The 21,181-nt window shown below is 53.4% G+C and overlaps 1 protein-coding gene and 1 non-coding gene across 3 annotated transcripts; both read right to left on the bottom strand.

The window, feature by feature from the left end:
- Positions 1–45: 45 nt before the first annotated feature.
- Positions 46–21,098, bottom strand: Smtn (smoothelin). 2 transcript variants are annotated; one of them, XM_026408898.2, is made up of 20 exons: positions 21,033–21,098; positions 16,189–16,337; positions 15,740–15,833; positions 15,562–15,640; positions 15,370–15,467; positions 14,086–14,406; positions 13,932–14,004; positions 13,249–13,320; positions 12,653–13,168; positions 12,287–12,459; positions 10,257–10,349; positions 9,022–9,174; positions 8,870–8,945; positions 7,507–7,671; positions 7,347–7,409; positions 7,070–7,142; positions 5,583–5,756; positions 5,249–5,366; positions 4,561–4,712; positions 46–349 (listed from the first exon to the last, which is right to left on the bottom strand). In XM_026408898.2, the coding sequence occupies exons 1-20, from the start codon at positions 21,081–21,083 to the stop codon at positions 199–201; spliced, it is 2,844 nt and encodes a 947-aa protein (XP_026264683.2). In that variant the 5' UTR covers positions 21,084–21,098; the 3' UTR covers positions 46–198. The 2 variants fall into 2 exon arrangements, with proteins under 2 accessions (XP_026264683.2, XP_077652159.1); XM_077796033.1 differs by lacking the exons at positions 7,347–7,409; positions 7,507–7,671; positions 12,287–12,459; ... (7 more) ...; positions 16,189–16,337; positions 21,033–21,098 and adding an exon at positions 3,469–3,633 and having other exon boundaries at positions 261–349; positions 10,257–10,837.
- Trnaa-ugc (transfer RNA alanine (anticodon UGC)) lies at positions 8,487–8,560 on the bottom strand. The gene has a single exon. It is a non-coding gene; the product is annotated as a tRNA-Ala (tRNA).
- Positions 21,099–21,181: the final 83 nt, after the last annotated feature.

The raw sequence follows: 21,181 nt of genomic DNA, 5'->3' as shown, positions 1-21,181 counted from the left end.
GATAATTCGCAGCTCGGCCCCCTCCCCCAAGAGAGGCAGTCAGGATCGTTGAAAACCAATAATTTATCAAAACGCGTGTGTATGCAGAGGAGGGTGTCGCGACAGACAAGGCAGCGGTGGGCGGGAGCACAGGGAGGAGACAGTGCCTGGAGGGTGGGGGCGGCAACCTGCTGCGGGCGGGCGGTGCGGGCGGTGCAGCTAAACATTCTTGCCACGCAGGCGCAGCTCATGGCGCCGCAGGTGGTTGTAGAGCGACTGCACGTAGGTGAAGACGCACTTGGGGTCGGGCTTCTTGCCCATGATCATCATGTCCTCCACCTCCACCAAGGGCACGCAGTCCACCAGCATCCTGCAGGGAGCGGGTACCGGGATTCTTGTCAGCACCAGCCCACATTTTGTGATGCCCCTCTACCCGAGGTCTTTTCATTGCTGCAGCCTATTGGTCTTTCATAAACTCTACTGTTCATAGATTGGGGAAAAAGCCTTCCTGGAGCGCAAGAAGCCCTGGTCCCACCAGCCCAATCCCAGAGATAACACTACCCATATTACACTAGGCAGGTAGAGGAGATTGAGGGGTGGGGATGGGGACAGAGCCTGCCCCACCCCAAACAGGTTGTGGGTCTCTTTTACCAGCCCTTCAGAACTGGGGAGTTCCTGACTCCAGACCTTTAAGTCTCCTGCTCACCCTCACTAACACACTCGAGTGGGTAAAAGCCTCTGAGCTGGACCATTGCACACAGAGGGGTGTCATCATTGACAAATCATTTCATGGCTAGGATTTTTGGGCCCTGATAATTTTCTGTCAGCTTCCTGATCTGGTACTTACTGTCAAGCAGCCTAAGGATTCTCTTATCCATGCTCCAGGGATAACCCTGCTGCTGGAAAGGGAGGCCAAGAAGTGTGTGTGTATGTATATGCATGTGCACTTGTGTATGGTGTGTGTCAGTGGGGGTTCTTCCTCCTCCTGCCTCAGTAGTGGAGATTGAGCCCAGGGATGCTTTATCACTGAACTACCATCCCAGGCCTTTATTTATTCATTTATTTTAAATTTTGCTAAGTTGCCCAGGATGGCCTGAAACTACAATCCTTCTGCCTTAGCCTCCCAAGTTGCTGGGATTATAGGCGTGCACCATCACACCCAGCGAGTGTGTGTGGGGGGTTCTTGCACCCTAATCATCTGCCTTGGGTAGAGAAGGGGGCACAAATGAGGGTTCCAACCAATACCAATGGACTATCTACAACATGCTCAGAGTTGAACTGGACCATCCTTCAGAGTGCAAGTTGCACTTTACAGATAGGGAAACTGAGTCACAGACCAGAGGAGTTGTTTGCTTAGGAGTCAGGGCTGCCCCTTGTTTGTTGAAAGCCTCACAGTAGATGTAGGGCTGGACCTGACAGTTTAGGCACCTGAGTAAAGCCCTATTTTCCCTATTGCAGGAGCCCTTTTTGTGCTCTGGGGTGAATAGGTTGTGACTACGATGCAACTGACAACTCCAGAGCTGTAAAGCTGGAGTCTCTGGCTCTGTTTCCCCCTCTCTCCCAAAGCAAGGCCTTTCCTGCCTTATTTCCTCCCATCTTCCATGTATGGCACATAGTAAGCACTTGGTCAACGTTGCTGAATAAGTTTGCTTTGGCAGGGAAGACATGGGAAGGATTGATCCTGTTTCCAAGACACAAGACAGCCCAAGACCACCTCCCGTCTTGTACCTTTGCAGACACACTCGGGCCAATTCTCAGCTCACCTGAGACTCTTTCAAGGAAGAAGCCCGGGAGGCAGAAAACCTGTTTCAGTCCAGATTATACCCTAAATCATCTGTGGATACTAGATAAGGCCTTGACCTGTTCTGTGACTCTGTTTTTTCCTCTTTATGACAGTATAGCCTTTCCCTACCTCATTTCAGATCTTGAAAACACTTAAAGATGAGTGAAAGGTTCCTGGCTCTGCTGCTAATGTGCTATGTGCCCTTAGGGTCATCCCTGTCCCACATGGGGCTTGTTTCCCCAGCTGCACCATGGAACAGAAGCAGCCTCTTCTCTGAAGCTTCTTCCAGCTGGGCTATCTTCCCGGGGATCCTGGCCTCCCTCCCCCAACCTGGAGCCCCCTCCCGCCCCTGGTGCCTTCCCTGGAGACCTTATAAAGCCATTGTTTACACTGGGGTGCACGGCTTAGGGCTCAGGCTGCCCCAGTGACAGGCCAAACACCAGGCAACTGGGGCAACAGCATAGCTGAGTCACACTTTCCAACTGGATCAGGCTGCAGTAGGCCCCTCTCCCTCCAGGCTGGCCTGCTGGGCAGCAGTTCCCAAGTCCATATATGACCTGGAGACAGAATCAAGCCCATCTTCCTCTTACCTGCACCTGAGTATGTATGTGCATATGTGGGCTGCCCTCCACAATGACTGCAAACCTGAAAGGGCCTCTCTGAGTGTACCCTATTGGCTTTCTCCCTGACTCATTACTTCAGGCAATCCCCTTGCTCTCTCTGGACCTCTGGTTTTACTTCTGTCTACAAAATGGATAGGAAAACAGTGGTGGGACACAGAAAAGAGCCACTAAATGGGGAATCTGGAGCCCCACTTTCTGACCTCAGCTCGGATTTAAACCCTCACCCCTGGAAACCCTCTAAGCCTACCTCTCCCAGCTCTGAGCTCCTATATGTAATGAGGCAGTTAATTAGAATCTGAATTCTCTACTGTGGCCCTGAAATAAAATGACAAGAGAGGATATGCCATAGCTAGCTTGGGGAATCCAGGACATTCAGCCAGAAACACCTTCCTGTAATTGGCCCTATTCCCAAACTTCACACCTTGGAGTACTCCACCAACTCTTCAGGATCCACACTGACCCTCCTGCTTCCTTGCAGATCAGGAAGCCTGTACCCTGTACTTTTTATACTGGTCTCAGCATTTAGTCCATCTCAGGCCTCATTTGAGGATTGTTCTAGAATACTGACTTGCCTACAACTATCCTTCCTCAGTTCAGAAATCTTTTAGGACTCTTCTTATCCTCAGGAAGAAGTTCAAATTCCTGCCTGTGGCCCTTTCCTCCATCCTTACATTCAGACTCAAGCTCCCTTCCTTCTGGGGTGTGCCATCCTCTCCATCTCTCTCACCCCACCCCCTCTGCCGGAAACTTTCTCCCTTCTTTAGCCTGAAATTGTTGTACAAATCCAAGCTTATTTTGCACTTTGGTCAGATAGTCATTCTGGACCTGCAGCCTGTATCAGGAGCCTCCCTTGGGTTTTCCCCATCATAATTCCACTCACCTGGGTCATTGCTGACTATGAATAATGGTTTCACCTGCTAGGCCCTGAACTATCAAAGATAGGATCCTGTCTGCACCCTCTGCCTTTTATAAGGGCCCTCCAACATTCCCCAATGCCCCGTCCACCTCCCCGGGCCCCACTCTGAGCCCCGATGAGCAGATTCCAGTTGAAACAGGGCAGGTGGGAGAGGCGGCGTTTCTCACCGTGGGGCCCCAAGCAGGGGTTAGGACTTTTTGGTTTTTACCAGCCCCTTCTGGACCAGACAGCGGTAGAACTCCTGGATGTACGTGTACACGCACTTCCAGTCAGGCTCTCGAAGCCGCACCATGTCCTCTGTATCCAGAAGCTGCGGGCAGTCCGCATGGGTCCTGGGGAGGGTAGGGGGCCGGGAAGGGGCAGGGGGCAAGGGCCCAGTTGGGGAAGAGGGGGAAGAGGCCAAGAAGAGAGAAGGGAGAACAGAGAGACACACACATACACACACACATAGAGACATGAGTTCAGTTTCATTCTTGGTGCTGCAGTCTGCCAGCCCCCCGCATGCCCCCTCCCAATTGTGGACGTGCCGCTCACTACCCATCACTAATGGTGTGCAATGCAGACAGGGGTGGGGGGGGCAAAACCAGTCACAGGTGCAGAGAACTCTTGGGGCAAGCGGGAACGCAGGGTGGGGGGGCAATGGCTTGGCGCCATGGTCAGAGAGGAGGGCTGTGCCCCAGGGAGTGGGGGTGAGGGAGGCGTGAGAGGAGGTGGAGGGAGGAGGAGGAAGAAATCTGGTGGGAACCAGAAAGAGAAGGGAAGAGACGGAAAGATGGAGGAGGGTGCTGAGAGTGAAGTGAGCAGAAGGGGCAACGATTCCAAAGTGGAGGGCTTGCTGATGTCCTATATAAGTCTTTGGCAGCACCTATATAGGCTGCACGGGCACGGTGCCCGGGCCAGGAGCCTCCTTTTGGAATCTCCAGCCAGGACCCCGTGGGAGCAGGAAGCTCTGGTGATAGTGGGAAGAGAGGAGGACAGAGAAAGGGAGAAAGGAGGGAGAACGGGTAGAAGGAGGAGGGAGGAAATATGGACAAGGCCACCTGGAGGGCTTTGGCCTGGGCTGGTAGGTGGACCTGTAGCTCCTTCCTTCCGACGGGCACCTGGCACACTCAGGAGCAGGTGGGTAGGGGCAGAGGAGGAAGGGGACTTTCTGGGGAAGGGGATCTCAGCCACAGACCCACAGTGTGGCTGGCCAGCTCCAGAGGGTCTTGAGTCAGCTGAGCCCAGCTGACACCAGCAGGGCTGGGGCCCACACTTACTCAGCAGATGAGAAGGCCACCTCGAAGTTCTGGCGCCTGTTCTGTGGGCTAAGCTGCCCATAGTCGAAAGCCTCAGGGAAGAAGTTGTGCACTAGGGCACAGAAGGCCATTCCATCACTCCAGCTGGAGGAGAAGTTCTGGATGTCCACATGCTATGGGAGGTAGAAGGACTGGTCAGGACCCTGGGGGCAATTCCTCCATGCCCACTATCCTTTAGTGTTTTGGCACTCCAGACCTAGGCTCAATAGCTTGCTCAGGTCTGCACAACAGGTGAGTACTCAGAACACAAGCCTCTTCCAACCCAGTCTGTTTACTCCCATGTCTGTAATTTAGGGGGATGGAGCTATGGAGAGGCCCAGTGCCACCCAGCTAAGGCAGTGGTCATGCCTCCATCACTCCTTTCCTCACTTGGAGAAATTTACCCAACACCCTCCACAGTGCAACAGGGTGAAGGCTTCAAGAGTTGGGTTGGGCCCTGAGCCATGCCCACCCAGCAAGGGGCTCTCATTAGGCCCTGCTACTTAATCCTTATTCTGGGATCTAGGACATGTCATGTGTCCTCTCTCTCAGATCCTCATTGCAGAAGGCTTTCCATATTCACTGCTAGAAGCTGTGGAAACTCAGAGGGGAGTGAGTTTTCTAAAGAAGGAGGTGATAAGCTGGGGTCTGAGGAGGCTGCTGGGCTCACCTCATAGCCACGGGTCTTGGCTCGGCACCAGTCTAGCAACATCTGCTTGATGCTGTTGGCATTGGGGACACCAAAGCTGGTGGAGCGTTGCACAGCTGCACGAGGTCCGCCAGGGCTGCTGTGGGAGCCATGTTGGAGCAAGGTCACAAGGCTATAGGTCACCACCTCGGTGGACCCACCTGACAGACCCCCAGGCCCTGTTTTCTATGATGTTCAGACCCTTCCCATCACAGTTCATTCCTGTTCTACCTGCCCCCTGGACCCGCCCATCCCCCCCAACATGTGGTCACCAAGCCCAACTTCCACTTCCCAACCCTGGCCCTCTGCTGCTCACCCCGTGGCACCTTCTTTCTCCAACTTCTCAATCATGGCCTTGCGTGCTTGGGAAGCTGATGTCTTGGGCAGACTCTGTGCTTTCATCAGCTCTTTCTTCTTTTCTGCCTGTCGTTTCTCCAGTGCGGCCAGGCTACCAGGCCGCGGGCTGGCCTGATCCTCTCGGTCAAAGATGCTGGAGGGTTGAATGGGGTGGCAAATTATGGAGCTGGAAGAGGACCACATTGAGCCTCTGCCACTGCTTGCTGAGGAATGGATCTTATTGTGCACCAGGATCTCCGTGTCTCTACCACCTGCAATTCCAACCAGTGAGGGAGTAGCATTCTTTTTTTTTTTTAATATCATTTTTTACTGTTGTTTATTTATTTATTTTTTTATGTGGTGATGGGAATTGAACTCAGGGCCTCATGCATGCTAGGCAGGTGCTTTACCACTGAGCTATCTCCCCAGCCCAGAAGCAGCATTCTTTTTTTTTTTTTTTTTTTTTTTGGTGATGCTGGAGATTGAACCCAGGGCCTTGTGCATGCAAGGCAAGCACTCTACCAACTGAGCTCTTTAAACACCCATTTTACAGAGTACACGGTGGCTCAAAAATAGGAAGATGGGAGCCAGGGTCTTTTGATCAGACTTGGCTCCCAGGAATTACCTGAGAAGATTCATTATTTTATCAAGTTATAGGCCCATTTATCAAGTAATAAAAATTATCAGCATAATAATAATAATGCCGAAAATAATAGCTCATGTCCCTTGAGCCTTTTCTGTGTGCTACTTTATTTATTTATTTATTATTCATTCATTCATTCATTCAGTGCTGGGGATAGAACCGAGGGTCTTCTTTATGCTAGACAAGTATTCTGTTTTTAGATTACATACTCAGCCTTCCTATGTACCATTTTAAGTTTAACAAAGGGAGAAAGGGACACATGCTATTACCAATTAAGATGAAGAAACTGAGGACCTTGGCAGCACTTTGCCTAAGATTTCAGAGGGAATTCAGAGCTGGAACTTGAATGCAGAGAGACAGAGATGCAGGTTTGATTCAGAGTCCCTGGACTGGATTCTAATCCACTCCCAGTTTTGCCAACTCTGACCTCTTCTGTAACATGAGAATTTACCCACCCACTCACAGAACTAAGGTATAAAGGTGCTCTGTGACCTGGGAGGTAGTTTGTAGACAATGGGAAGTGGCAGTGCCAGGAGGCAGCTCAGTATGATAGGCAGGCTTCTCTGAGGGTTCAATGTTATTGCTGCCACTCAGAGGTGTTGGACTCTAAGCAAACCTCTAGTGTCATAGAACATCTATCTTCCCACCATGGTGTGGCTGAGAATTAAGTGAGACCACAATGCAAGTCTGACTCCCACTTTGTCCCTTCTTGGCTATACACCTGTCACCTCACAGCATCTCAGTCTACCCATCTGCAGAATGGGTATGAAGTGAGGTACCCTGTGGCACTGATTCCTCTGTGGTATGGGACACACCAAGCTCACCTGCCCATTTTCTTGGATGAAGAGGAGGAAGAGGAGAAAGTTTTGGTTTGCACTGTGGTACTACCACTGCCATCTGCAAAAAATGAAGAATACAGTGAGGTGAGAGGCCCTGGGTGGAATATCAAGAGACAGGAAGATGGTGATAACCACAGGTAGAAAAGAGAAAGTGAGAGCACAGCTGAAGACGGACAGTGCTTGAGGAAGAGCCTGAGGCGGCGAGGAGACGAGGAGACAAGGAGGCAAGTGGCAGGCACAGAGCCACGTTAGGCAGCCTTACTCTCCGAGCGCCTCACAAAGCTTGACTCCACTGTGGTGGTTCGGGCTGTCCGTGTGCCATCATCTGGAGAGGTAGATGAGAGGAAGGGTATTAGAGGCACAGGAGTTCAGTGGGAGGATTTATTCCCACCCTGAGCCCCAAGTCCCACTCGGTCCCTTACTGGAATGGACTAGCCGCTCAGTCTTGGTAACAGTGCTGACAGTTGAGCCATCGGCTGCACGTTGACTGTGCCTTGTGGTGGTCTCTGTGGCTGTGTTGCTTCGGGCCTCCCCTGGTCGGGCCCGTGCCTCCTGCAGCCGCCGTTCCCGCTCCTTTTCCCTCTGGTCTGGGTTGGGGATGCCCCATGCATACCCAGAAGGGCCACCCAGTGCCCACACGGCACATGTGCACAGGCACACAGGGCACACAAAATGGAGTGGAGGGCAGCTTGTTAGAAACAATAATGACACAGTCTAAGTCTACAGGGGCCTCTCTAGGAGTAGCTGGGGTGGGAGGGCAGCTGTAACTTGGCAGGGAGTGGGGTATGAATTTCGGGGAGTAGACTCAGGCAGAAACTAGGGAATACAGAATAACTGATCTCAAAAGCATATTTTGGATCCAAGAAAGAAGTTTCTATAGGAATGCACAGCTGAGTCAGAAGGGAGCATCTAGATTAGAGAGGGAGTAGCTGACTAAACAGTCTGACTGGGCCATCAATTTGTTGTAGGTGGGGAAAAGAGCAGCTGAAGGAAGGATTATCTAGGTCCAGGGAGAGAGTGATTGGAGGCATTTGAGAAGCAATATGATCCAGGGAAAAAGTAACTGGGAAGGAGCTACTGAAGGGGGTTAACTGGGCCTAAAAAAGAACTAGATAAGTGGGGATAGAGGCTGGGTGGCTGTCAGTAGGCCCTGGAGGAAGCAGCTAGATTTAGAAAAGGAGTAATTGAAACTATCTGGAGAAGTAAGGAATCTAGAATCTGAGGCAAAGAATAGCTGTGTTCAGTGAGGAGTAACAGGGAGAGAAAGTAGATTTGTTCAGGAAAGGGGAAGCTGGATGGAGGCAGAGACTAAGGTGGCTGTCACTGGACCTCTGGGAGAGAGAAACAGCTCAGGGAAAGAGTATCTGGATTCAGGGAAATAGTTTTTTTTTTTAAATTTTTTTGGGCAGTGCTGGGGATTGAACCCAGGGCCTTGTGCATGCAAGGCAAGCACTCTACCAACTGAGCTATATTCCCAGCCCCTCAGGGAAATATTGACTGTACTTAGAGAAACAACTGGATCCAAGGAAAGTATGGCTGAGGGAGGGAGTTACTGGGTCTAGGAAGGAGAAGGGATGCTGATTGGAATGGCCAGGGGAAAAAAGCAGCTAGGGAAGGGATCAGTCAAATCCAGGGGAAGAAAGCAAGGGAACAGCTGGGTCTAGAAAAGGCGAAGCTGGGTAGGGTAGTTATATAAGCTTGAGCATCCATAAATGGACCCCAGAGTGAGGGAAGCAGCTGGGGAATGGAGTAGCTGGATCTAGGGTAGGAAACCTGACTCTCTACCTCTCTTCCTTTGTCGGAGCTCCCGGAGTGCAGCCCTGATGAGCTTCCGTTCCTCAAAATCTGTGGCCTGATCCAGCTGCAAATAAAAGTGTCATTGTCTACTGGCACGTTCCCACCTACTACCAACCCCTAACCCACCAGATCTATTATACCATCTTGTCAAGGACTCCTTCATCCTCAATGGCCATCAGATCCTCGGCACTCAAAGGACTCCGCCCTTCTGGTGCTTTGTCTACCCGAGTCTGCTCAGCACCATTGGCTGTTTCCACTGCAGCAGAAGGGGGCTCCGCTGGTTCTGGCTCCATCTTTGGGGTGGGGGAAAGCATGGCCTTTAGGTAAGGATGAAACTCACGATGTCCACAGTGGTTAGAGGGCCATATCCTGGGGTTGCTGGCACAGCCTTGGAAATAACCAGTAGTCTGCCAGTCTGCCTGCTCCAGGATGGCCATGGTGGTGTCAGCCTCATTGAAGAGAAACTAATAGTTTTGGTGTATGCTTTCCCACATATCCATAATCATATTAAACCCAAGTGGTAGTGGCATAATAATGATTTCTATTCAATAACAAGCATTTGTATAAACACTAGGGATTTTATTGTCCCTATTCAACAGAAGGGAAAACTGAGGCTGAGGGCAGCTGAATGATTTATAGTCCTTCTATAAATGTGATGCAACCTGGGATCTGAGATAAAGATAGTATAACTTCTGAACTTGAGTTCCTTTTGCTGTTTTATTTCCAGCCCTTTCCCAGGACAGTTCTTTTGCATCCTGCAGCTCCTGAGACCTGGGACACTGGGTCAGTACCCAGGCGGCACATATCCCATCTTCCTTTGCCAAGGGGGTTGGATCAGGGCCTGCAGGCTCCTAACAAGGTATCTGACTGGGGCTGCTCTAAGCCAAGACCTCACTGAAGTTCTCTTCTGAATCCCTCCTCCCACTATCCCACCCTTGCTAGAAACCATCCTTTAAGGGCCTCCAGCCCTGACCTAACTCCCACTCTTCCCAAGACATCTCCTTATTATTGAAGTCAAGGCCCCAGCCCAACTAATACAGTTTCTCCCTATCTGGCAGGGCCTCTCTATCTGCCATAATGGTAAGGAGAGCTGAGGTGGCAGCTGTTTCAGGGAGGCTCAGCCTGGCTGGAGTGTGGGGGTTGGGGTGGGGCTGGGCCATGGCCATGCCAGGGGATGCCAGGGCAGCTGCGGAGAGCATATGCCTCAGGGTGAATCTGGTGCCCTCTTGTCCTGATCTTGGAGCACTATTATCCTGGTCTCCTGTATAGATAGGTAAACTGAGGCTCAGAGGAGGTGATAGCACACCTAAGGTCACTTAGCAGAGGCAGGACCTACCTCAAAACCACCCACACCCACCAGCTGAGAGGGACTTACAAGACTGCTGCTGTGGGTGGGGCCGGCAGAGGAGCAGCGGCGGGTGCTGAAGGCAGGCGGGTGGGCCACTGGGGTCCCGGCATCCTCAGCTGCCTGGAAGAGGGCCTCGGGGTCGGCAGCAGCCAGGAGCAGTTCACTGGGTTCCAGCTCAGGCTCAAGATCCGGCACAAGTGGGACCCCCAGCCGAAGGCTCAACACTTCCACCTGCCTGCTCAAGGCATCCAACCGCCGGCTCAGTGCCGCTGTCTCAGCCCGCAACTCTTCAGCCGTCTGGGCCACAGGCTCCATGGCGGCTACAGCTGCCTCAGCTGCCTGGGTCACTGCCGCCCGGCCTGCCTCAGCCACCGCCTGCAGCTCCTCCAAAGCCTGGCCCAACCGTTCCTCGAGGGCTGCAGACATCTCAGGCCCAGGCCCTGGTACCCCCGGCATAGTGCGGGATAAAACTCTAAGGGGTGTAATGGTGGGACAGTAGCAGGGACTGCTCTCTATGGCTGGCAGAATCAGAGTCTTTGCTGCTGAGGGCGAAGGCAAGGGCAGCAGGCCTGCCCCTCCCCTGCCGGCCTCCCAGCTCACCACCAGCCAGCTGGAGCTGCAGCCCAAATAGAAACCTATTCTGGGCTCCTCTGTAGTGGGGACAATGGGGGAGGGGTGGCCTGTCCAAGTAGGCTGACCGCCAGGCCTGGCCCTAGCCCTGCACAGATCACAGACCACAAGCACAGCAAGGCTGCATGTGTTCTGAAGGATTAATGAGACCAGGATCCCATGCCTCACAGATGAGGAAACTGAGGCAGGGAGCAGGGAATAGGGCTATTCGAACCACCATATACATTAACTGTAAGGATCTATTTGCTAGACTCTAGAGCCAATATGCCTTTGCCCTCATGCGATTCCATTTTAGAAATCCTTGGACAGATGGGGAAAATGGAGGCACAAGAAGACTGGACTTTGAGCAACCTACTATAACAACTGTAATAAGTATTACAGCCCTGAGATAAATGGACCCTAGCCTGCCCATGGTGCTCAGATCCAATCACAAATTTTAAGCAAGTGCATTACAGATATGCTATCTGTTCCCCTATGTGGGGAAACTGAGGTGAGTTGGCAGTGCAAGATCCAACTCTCACTGTAGCATCTTCTATCCACTCAAGGGTCTCAGCTACATCCACTCCCTCCTGACATCCCACCCCAATTTCTTAGCAGACAGCACTGGTCTTGATGTTGGACAAAGATGAATTATTGTCTTGACTCTTTCCCTGTCATTTCTGAGAAGACACAGAGCTGGCTATAGCCATCTCACCTCAACCAAAGCCCCATCCAGTTTCTGGTTAGGCATACAGGGTATTACCTGGGCAGCTGGGTGGCCTGCTGAGGATCCCTTCCCCAAATGAGCTCCTAGCCAGTTGATCCCAGGCTTAGGAATGAATAATGGAAGGATGCAGTGTATTCAGTTCCCGTGGCACCTGCTAGGCTGCTGCCTCGCCGACTGGTGCCCACTCCCCCTCCTGTCTGTCCCCCATCAATGCTTCTGCCCAACCCCCACAGGGAGGTTGACGCAGATGCTAATCACTAATCTCTAATCTTCTAATGGGTCAGGCTGATCTTGGATCAGCTCATGAGCAGCTCTACACCTCAGGACTGATGTCTAGTGTTGGGTGGGAACAGGGTCACTGGGCTGCCACAGAAAGCGGGGCAAAGACCTAACATCCTCTCTGAGCCTCAGTTTTCCTATCTGTTCATTAGGAATGAAATCAACAAATTCTGGACTAAAGACCAGAGTTCGGCAAGTAGGAAGCTTAAGATCAGTATTAAATGAGCTTCTGGTATGCCTGGTGGCTGATACACTAGAATTTGGTCTTAGCTTGGTCACCAACTGGCTAATGAATCTGCTGTAACAACTGTAACAACTTTCCTTCTCTGAGCCTCAGTTTCTAGGTATGTATAGAGGGGAAGGAGAGAAAACCTGCAATCCCTATGACCTTAAGCAGTTTGACATGATGGATGGTGAGCTGGTGGGATGAAGAAGAGCTCACCTTAATGCTGCAGCCTCCTCGGCTACCAGGGGAAGCGTGGCTGAAGGTGGTGACATGAGTAACACTGCCCAAGCGCGACAGGGTCCCAGGGCTGCTGACATGGGTGATGGTGCTCTTAGCCCCACTGCTGGTGCTGAGGAGCGTGGAGGGCGCACGCAGCCCCAGTGTCAGTTCTGGGTAGGGAGAAGGGCTGCTGTCAGGAACTGGTGGGATGATGGTTGTGCCAACCAAGGTTGGCGGCGCTCTTGTTCCCAGTGCACCCTTTGGAGATACCCTGAGCCTTGGCCACAGCACCTGTCCTCTATGCAGAGCTGGGTAACTTCAGGCACTCACCCCCAGTAGTGGGGAGATGGTGGGGAGGCCTACCTGCCCTCTGGTTGCCTGTGGGCAGCAGCACCCGGCCTGTGGAGGCCTGGCCACGGCCATCCTTGATCTCGATGGTGAATGTAGTCTTCATACTGCTCCCTGGCTCAGCAATACCGACGGCCACGGGCAGCTGGGTACTGGGTTCCTCTGAACAGGCCACAGGCCCCCCTGCTCTGTTTTCAAGGGACCTGGCAGCCAAGCTCCGCCCCTTTGGGCCCTCCTCTTGGGGGCAGCTCCGAAGCTGGGCCAGGGGCTGGGCTGTTCCTCTTTGCTTGAGCTGGGAGGAGGTGTCACTGGGGCCCTGAGAGGAGGAGCTGTTAGAGGAGGCAGCAGGGGTGGTGCTGATGAAGGAGGGGCCCAGGAGCTTTGTGGGAGTCGGGGAACCTAAAGCTGCCCGGGGTGGGCCATCCTGGAGCCTGGCAGCTGTAGGAGAATTGGATGTGAGCTTGCGAATGCGGTCCCTCACAGAGCCAGCCCGCTGGAATGGAGAAGGTCCGCTGGCAAGGGGAGTGGACTCTAGAAAGGATAGGAGGGCTGTTAGTGGCTAAGTGGGACAGGGACTTCCCAGATCCTGGGGTGCTGAGAATAGGTAGTACCTTGGTTCTGGGCTGGCTGGTGGGGGCTCAGCACAGATACAGAGCGTTGGCAGGGTCGGGGGCTAGCCAGATCTGGCAGGTTCAGGAGTAGGTGGCAGCCATGCCCGGGAAGAGAAAGAAGAGTGAATTGGAAGGGATCCATTTCTTATATTCCCTTCCTCTACATCTCCCAAGCCTCTCAACCCCTTTGTGTACCCCAAACTTCCCCACCCCCTCCTGTATCATCCAGTGCTAAGGCCTTCCTACTCAGCCACATCTCTCCCATAGGCAGTCACTTCCCTTGCCTCCTACCCTGACCCCAGGGTGACTTGGGACACTTCTGGGGGCCAGGGCTAAACCTGAGCTGGAGGAATGGTGTCTAGATCCTCCCTACTGATGGGGATAGGGGACAGCCCCCCTGGCCAGCACTGCCCATGGCTCTGGCTGGGAGATGGGCGCACTCCCTTATTGGGAAAAAGAATGTGCCTGAGGCCCGTTGCCTTTCAAGGCTGCAGGGAGGCCTCTGGCCATGGGTGGCAGGGGTGGGCCTGGCCAGGGGCGGGGACACCTCAGGGGCAGTCAGGGATTGCCTAAACCTGAGGAGGCTGCAGCTATCCAGGCATCAGTGCATTCTACAGTCAGGGAAAGGGAGTCTGGGGCAGGGAAAGGCAGATGCCTGTAGCTATCCCTGATGGAACCCTCACCTGCTCTTTTTGTATTGGAAGGACCTCTGGTGGGGCTCTGGGTGGCAGGAGGCTTTGTGGGCCCAGGCAGGAGCTGCAAGGAGACATGATATAAGCAGGGCTGATTCCAGATGGATCTCATTTGCTTGGCATCCCATTCCTGTTCCAGACTCACCTTGGTGACCACCTGCCCCTCAGTGCTGAGGGTGGCTGGTGACTCGGGGGAATCAGGTCTAGGGGTTCCCGAAGAGCTAGGAGGTGGCTCAGGGCTGCCTGGAGCCTCGGCAGCAGGGCATTGGGTTCCAGCAGGCTCCAGTGAAGGCTCAGGAGAAGCAGTGGTAGGTGAACTGTCGGGTGAGGCTGATGAGCTAGGTGTGCCCCCAGGTGGGGCTCTCAGCAGGAGTGTCACTGTGGTTATATCCTGGCTGGTCCCCTCGGGAGTTGGGGTTGGCTCTGGGACCTCTGCCTGCTGCTCCTGTTCTTTGACTTCTGATACCTGTGGGGGACCCATAGGATTCAACCAAGACTTTCCTACCTTGAGTGCTATCCCTACCCATGGAGGGCAAGGCTGGCAGGTGCCCAAGGCAAGGGCATAAAAGTAGAGGAGCTGAGCACAGCTTCCTGTGGACACCTGCACAAGAATGGGGATATCTCTCATCCTTACTTTCTAGTCTCTTGGCATTGCCTAGCCAAAGGTGGTTCAGAGAGGACCAGATCCTAATGTCAGTGGTTGGAAATGGCAGAAGACCTGTTGGGGATTCCTGGCCCTAATAGATCCCTGGAGCAAAGCCCCTTGACCCTCACTCAGCCTATTTAATCAGTGAATAGGTAGAGAAACCTGCCCGGACCGGTGACCCAGCGGCCTCTGCTGGTCATTTAGGGAATCTACACGGCCTGACTTTACCAGCACTCCTGGAGAACAGATAGCTCTGACTCTGAACAGTATTCCAACAGTTTGCTGGGATCTGACACACAGGCCCTGGGTGAATCAAGGTAAGGATGCAGGCTGTCTGGAGGGTAAGGGGCAGCTTGGGATGGGTTTAAGGAGGGGAGGTAACATCACCAGGGTCAGGTTTGCATTTCTGTGAGATCCCTCTGGCTGCTAGGTGCAGGCTGGATGGCAGGAATGGGGTTAGAAAGTAGGAGTGAAGGTAGGAGAGGTACCTATGTATCAATAAGAATGGTAATGGGGAAGGGGCAGAAACTTGGGAGCAGTGTAGACAGGTTGGCTTTGAGAGGAAGGCCTGGTTAGAAACAAAGTCTGGTGTAGAGGACACTTGGCTGGAATTTGCCTGAGAGAATGGGCAGAGGCCTGAGAGCTCCAGTGTCTGCAAACACAGCCTGGGGTCCTCCCTTAACAGTCAAACACCAGTGTAGCAGACAAACAGGAGCTCTGTAATGTTGGCATCTGTGGGCACAAGACACTGAGTCCCCCTTCTACCATGGCCGTGCGCCTTACCTTATGCTGTTCCAGCCTGTATGCTGCCCGCCCCTTGCTGTCTTCTCCAGAGCCACTGTTGGAATGCCTGCTGTACAACCTCCCAGCCACAGTGGCGGCTGGAAGGGCAGAGGCAAGTGTCAGGCGAGTGGCTGGGAGGTGCTGTAGGCAGCACACAGCAGGGCAGCGGTGGAGCCAGGAAAGGGCACATACCCTCAATCTCCTGAGCCCGTACACGGCGGATGGCAGCTCGGATCAGCTTGCGTTCCTCGTACTCACCAGCACCTCGCAGCTGAGAATGAGAGGCAGGTCATGGGTTTTAGGCTGGAGAGTCAAGGTGCTTCACCTGCCCTGTCCCAGTCCTGTCCCCATCCCCTGCCCTGGGTCATACCAGTGTGGTCAACTCCTCCACATCATTCATAGACTCCAGCCGCCCTGCCAGTCGTGTGAGGGCAGCCTGCTGTTCAGCTTCCCGCTGCTGAGAGCTGCAAAGATATTATGACTGTAGCTATCATTGCCAAGGCCAGGTCATGGAGGATGTGGGCTAAAGGGAGGGTCAGGACAGGGTACCCAGAACCTTGACAGTGGGATATGTAGCTGCCTATGCAGACTCTCTGGCTATACAGTGATACACAAATGCCCCTGGATGTGGGAACTAATACCACACACTCAGACATGCTGTCCACACCAGTGTGGCAAGGACATCATCATAAATATATAGTCCATGATGATAGACATACCTGTATTCACACCTTCCTATACACAAGTTGAGCCCTGGTGCATTCTTCCCTTCCCACATGCATTTCCAATGTAACCCCCACCCCGAACCCTGCCACTCACTGCAGCCAGTTCTCCTTGTTGTCCTGCCGCTCTGCACGGAAGCGTTTAGATGCCAGAGCCTCCTCTTCACGTTCCAGCTCCTGCCGCTGCAGCTCCCGGATGGCTGAGCGGATCCTTCGCCTCTCTGCCAGATCTGCTGTGACCTCTAGCTGCAAGGGTAGGTGTGGGTGAGGGTCATTTTGGCAATCAGGGATGGAAGGCTGGCACCAACTGCCCACGGCTCTGCCTATGACACAATGAATGGCCTGTCTCTACTCTATCTGTTCCAAGCCATTCACGTGCCTGACCACCCACCCAGGGCAGAGGTCTCAGGGGGAGCCCCAGCTCACAGCACCAAGGATCCTGGGCAGCCTGCTATGCATTGTGGTTCACAGAGCACCCACTGTAAATGAGCTGCCCACCTGTGTCAGGTGCCAAGCAGCCAAGCACCCCTCCCTGTTATTTGACTTCTGAGAGCCTTTCATCAAAACCCCAAGACTAGGGAGCAGCTGCAGAAGAGCATTCATTCCTGTGAGTCATTAACACAGTCCCTAGAGGGAAGGGTGATTTGGGTAGCTGGAGAACCCCTGTGAGCAAGGGAGACTCCCACAGTTCAGTCCCAGAGCAACATAGCCTTGCTGATTGACAGATGGAGAAACAGGGGTAAGTGCTCAGGAATCCAAGCTACCTGTCTGACTGGGGGCTATTTTTCCCCCTTATTGTCCTAGTCCTAGATACCATTGAAGGAGCCAGAACCCAGAGAGGGAAGGCAAGCTCCACAGAGAGATAAGGCAACTGGCCCTAGGGGTTACCCAGAATCCTAGAGAGGATGTCTATGGAAGACAGGTGCTCCCACCAGTTTTTCAGCCCTATAGCTCTTGACCAGGTCCAGAAAAGGACATCTTCTCTGGACTGAGCTAGCTAATTCTTGTGGTTCCCCTGCACCACCTGATAGAGGCCCCATCCCAGGGATCATGTGTAGTTCAAGGGAGGAGGCTGGCCCATAGCCCCAGGAGGAAAGTGGCAAAAAGAAGGCAAAAGGCTTCAGTGTGGGGTCTGATAGCCAGATAGGAGCAAGCAAAGGCAGGTGATTCTTTTTTTTTTTTTTTAAGAGAGAGAGAGAGAATTTTTAATATATATATATATTTTTTTTTAGTTTTCGGCAAACACAACATCTTTGTTTGTATGTGGTGCTGAGGATCGAACCTGGGCCGCACACATGCAAGGCGAGTGGTGCTATGGCTTGAGCCACATCCCCAGCCTGCAGGTGATTCTTTTATCCCTATCCCCCAAACCAATTAGGGGATAGAGCCAAGGAAGCCTCTTTCCTTCTCCTTTTTAGCCTCCCCCTTTATCATTTCTTTCTGCTTAGTAGGGGAGCAGGGTGGCTGGGGTGTGGTTGAGCTGGAGATAGATAGGTTTCAGCAGGGAGTGTGGGCTGGCCCAACTCAGCCATGAGCCAATTCATCCTAGACTAAATAATGGGGAGAGCCTTGGGGGATAGAGCCCTCCAGGTTCCACATTCATGAGGAGGTATGGGAGGGTCTAAGCCTCAGTCTAGTCTTGGAGGGGTGGTGAGGGGCACACCCCTTAACCTCTCTGTATTTTTGTTTCCTTATTTGCTGGATAAAACAATGGCCCTCACCTCAGGGCAGAGGATAGGGATGGAGCAGAACTCCCCTGCATGTGCAATATGCAGATGCAGTAATTATCATCCCCCCTTTGTTCTAGCCAATTAGGAGGGAGAGAGAAGAGAGGGTAAATGTGAGAGATAGGACATGTGTACTGAGAATCTGTGTGTCAGACATGGTAATAAGCCCTCACTGTCCTCACCTCACAAATATCCTAGATACATTGTTATTTCCATCTGACAAAAGAGGAAACAGGTTGAGAGAGAAGTGATTTGCTTACCTGAGTCAGAATTTGAACCCAGGTCTCTCTGATTCCAGGGCCTGCCCCAGACTGTGACAACTGTGATGCTAGGGTCTGTGGGTCATGGTGGGGAATCTACAGGGCCCTGGAACTGTATTTTGGGGATCCCTTTAACTTGGAGACCCCTTTAGAGATTTGTAAGCCTGAGGGGCCTATTATAGCAAAGGGAGGGAGAATGAGAATGATGGGGGACCTTCGTGATTAGTAGGTTCAGCTCCTGCTACTCAGAAGATAAACAGTCCAGAGTGACTAGCCCTTTGTCTTCTGGGTCCCCATTTCCAATGAGCTGGGCTCTAGAGATGGGGTGTCTGTCCCCCAAAAGACTGATGTGGTAACTTGGACACTTCTGCAAGCCCTGGGTGCCTCAGCGTCCCCATCCAGAAACTGGAAACTTCTAATTCCCCCAAGTGGGTGGGGTAGGGCTGAGGGATGGAACTCATTCCACTGGTCACTCCCTGGCATGACCCTTCCCTTTGGGCCTGTGGGCAAAGGTTGGCCCAGTGTCCACAGTGTCTCTGTTGTATGGCTTGTGTTCCCCACCCTCTCAGGCACAACCGCTGTGTGTGGAGGGGGCTGAGGGAAGGAGGGAAGGAAGTACAAAGAGCCATTGTCCATCAAGGGGAAGGGGAAGGAGATGGGGCGGGTTTCCGAAACTGCCCAGTGAAATTCTCCCGGGAGGAAAGAGGGTGCTTCCTCCTCTGCAAGGAGGGGCGGGGGGATGTGCTCCCGGTACTTTCTGCTTTCCTTGCTGGGGTCGTCTGACAGGCCCAGCGTCTCTCTGTTCCTCATTCTCCCCACCTGCAAAACCCAGGAGATTCTCCAGGCATTTGCTTAATCCCAAGGCCCCCGTTGCCCACCCGGGACCCGCTAGCAGTGGAGCGACGTCTCGCCAGGGGGCGCTGTATGTCCAGAAGCTCCAGAAGCGCCTTTGCGCGTAGGGCCCGCCCCCGCGTCTCCCAACCGCGTCGCGCTAGGCGCCTAGGGGGGGACCAGACAGGAAGCCCCTCGCCGCCGCCGGCTTTAATGTCCCCTTCTACAGAGAGGAAACAGAGGTTCACAGAAACTAAGCTGCTTCCTCAGGTCACCCAGCAAGGGTATTAAGAGTGCGAACCCAGGACCGAGGCGGAGGGCGTCCGGCATGTGGCCGAGGGGCACGCAGGACACATGTCCTCAGACGCCCCCATTCCGTGCAGCCCACCGCCAGGTCCTCAGGAATGTGCGAGAGCCGAGGCCGGAAGCAGCTGCCCGGGTCCCCGAGTTGGTTGGGGTTCAGGGCGGACGGAGCTAGCCCGACTTTCCCTTATAAGGCCCGGCCCCGCGGGGAGGAGCCCGGCTCGGGACGCCCCGGTTCCTGCCACGAGGCCGGCGAGGGCCGGGCCCTGCCGGAGCACGGGGCGGGACTCTCCCGCAGCCGGTTGCAGAAATGGCGGGCGCCTGGGCGGTGGAGGAACTGGTCTCAGGGTGGGAAAGACCTTTGGCAGCAACACGGTTCTGAGACAAGGGGCGGGGTTTCGTTTGTCCTCTCCCAGGGAGGGTACTGAATGACTTCCTACACTACTTCCAGTGCCCAAACCGCACATGAAAGTGGGAGCTGGCGGCTTGAAAACCCTGAGCCTCAATGTGGACCCCTAGAGATGGGGATTCGCGGGAACCAGGCCTGGCTTTCCTCTGTTTGCAGCGCTCTGACTCCGCTACTCCCATTAAGACTCCGACTTCCTGAGGAGAGGAGAGCTGACCAGTAGCCACTTTTAAAAACCAAATCCCTGCCCTTCCAGGCTGCTCATAGTAGTGGCGACTGGTGGCAGCAGACGCTCAGAGAGAGTCTAAGGCACTGGTCTGAGGACTCACAGGCATAGTGCCTTGGGGAGGTCGCAGCAGTTGGACTGCGTGCTGGGTAGCTGGCCTAGCTGAGTCCTTCCATCTTCTGCCTTCAGGGTACTCCCTGAAGTACGGGGGTGGAGTGGGTCATTTGTCTTCTCATAGGAAAAGTAAATCTTTAATTTTCTCCTCTGGACAAGGGTCAGAGACTAGCGGGTGGGACTCCAGCTCTTCCCCAAGGTATACCTGCCTGGCTCTCTGGTGGTCATATCACTTCCTTGCTATGTCCCCCCACAGCCTTTCTGTATATAGGGGTAGGAAGAAACTGGGAAAGGGGATGGTGGGGACCCATTCTGCCTCCATCCCAAGATCTGGGCCCACACCTCATTTCACCCCTATGCCAATCCAAGGACCTAGATTTTGTGGTCATATACACTTCCTCCGCCCCCCCCCATTATACAGGTAAAGAAATTGAGACACTGAAAAATGATGGACCAGAAGTCAGACAGAACTCATAGGGGTCCACAAAGCTTGTTTCTGTCTCATTTATTCTTCCAGCCTTGACTCTCCCAGGATTCTTTGTCCCCCATAAACCTCTTTGGGGTTTGGATCTTGGTACTGCTTCTAACTGCATGCTTTTGGGCAGGTGACTTCACCTCTCTGAGTGTGCTGGCTCTTGGAATTACTGTAACTATTCTGTGAGATGATATATTGAGCACCTAGCCTGCCTCACACTGTGCCTTGACATTATTAATCATTGCTGCTACTTTTGTTATACAGCTTTCAGGGGTAGGCACTGTCCAGGCTGTTGCTTAGCAGAGGCAGATCCACCCTGCCCACACCTGTGACTGCACATGGGCAAGTCCTCAGTAGTTACTGTTTAAACAGGTGGTGGCAAGGGGTGGAGGTGGGTGCTGGGAGGGACCAGGTTTTAACACCTGGCACAGACAGCACATGCCACAGGGGCCTTTGCATCAGCCACATGGAACCAGCTTGGCCTTGTTCCCTTGACCCCTCCCCCCATCTCTTCTTGTTAGTTGAGAGGTAGCTTTGACTGATCCTGCTTCTCTAGCCTAGTGTGCCTACCCCACAGTGGGGGTCATGGGGCCACTTACCAGTTTCCGGAGGGCTCCTTCATCCAGCCCAGCTAAGGCCTCGTCTGCCATCTCACTGGCTCTTGGCTCTGTCTGTCACCTCCTGGTGAGCTCCCCGGTGCCTATGGCACTTGACACCCGCTCAGAGAATTCTGCAGAGGACAGACATG

This window comes from Urocitellus parryii, chromosome 3 (assembly GCF_045843805.1).
Source record: "Urocitellus parryii isolate mUroPar1 chromosome 3, mUroPar1.hap1, whole genome shotgun sequence".
Taxonomy (NCBI): domain Eukaryota; kingdom Metazoa; phylum Chordata; class Mammalia; order Rodentia; family Sciuridae; genus Urocitellus; species Urocitellus parryii.
This window is presented reverse-complemented; position numbering and strand designations above follow the sequence as displayed.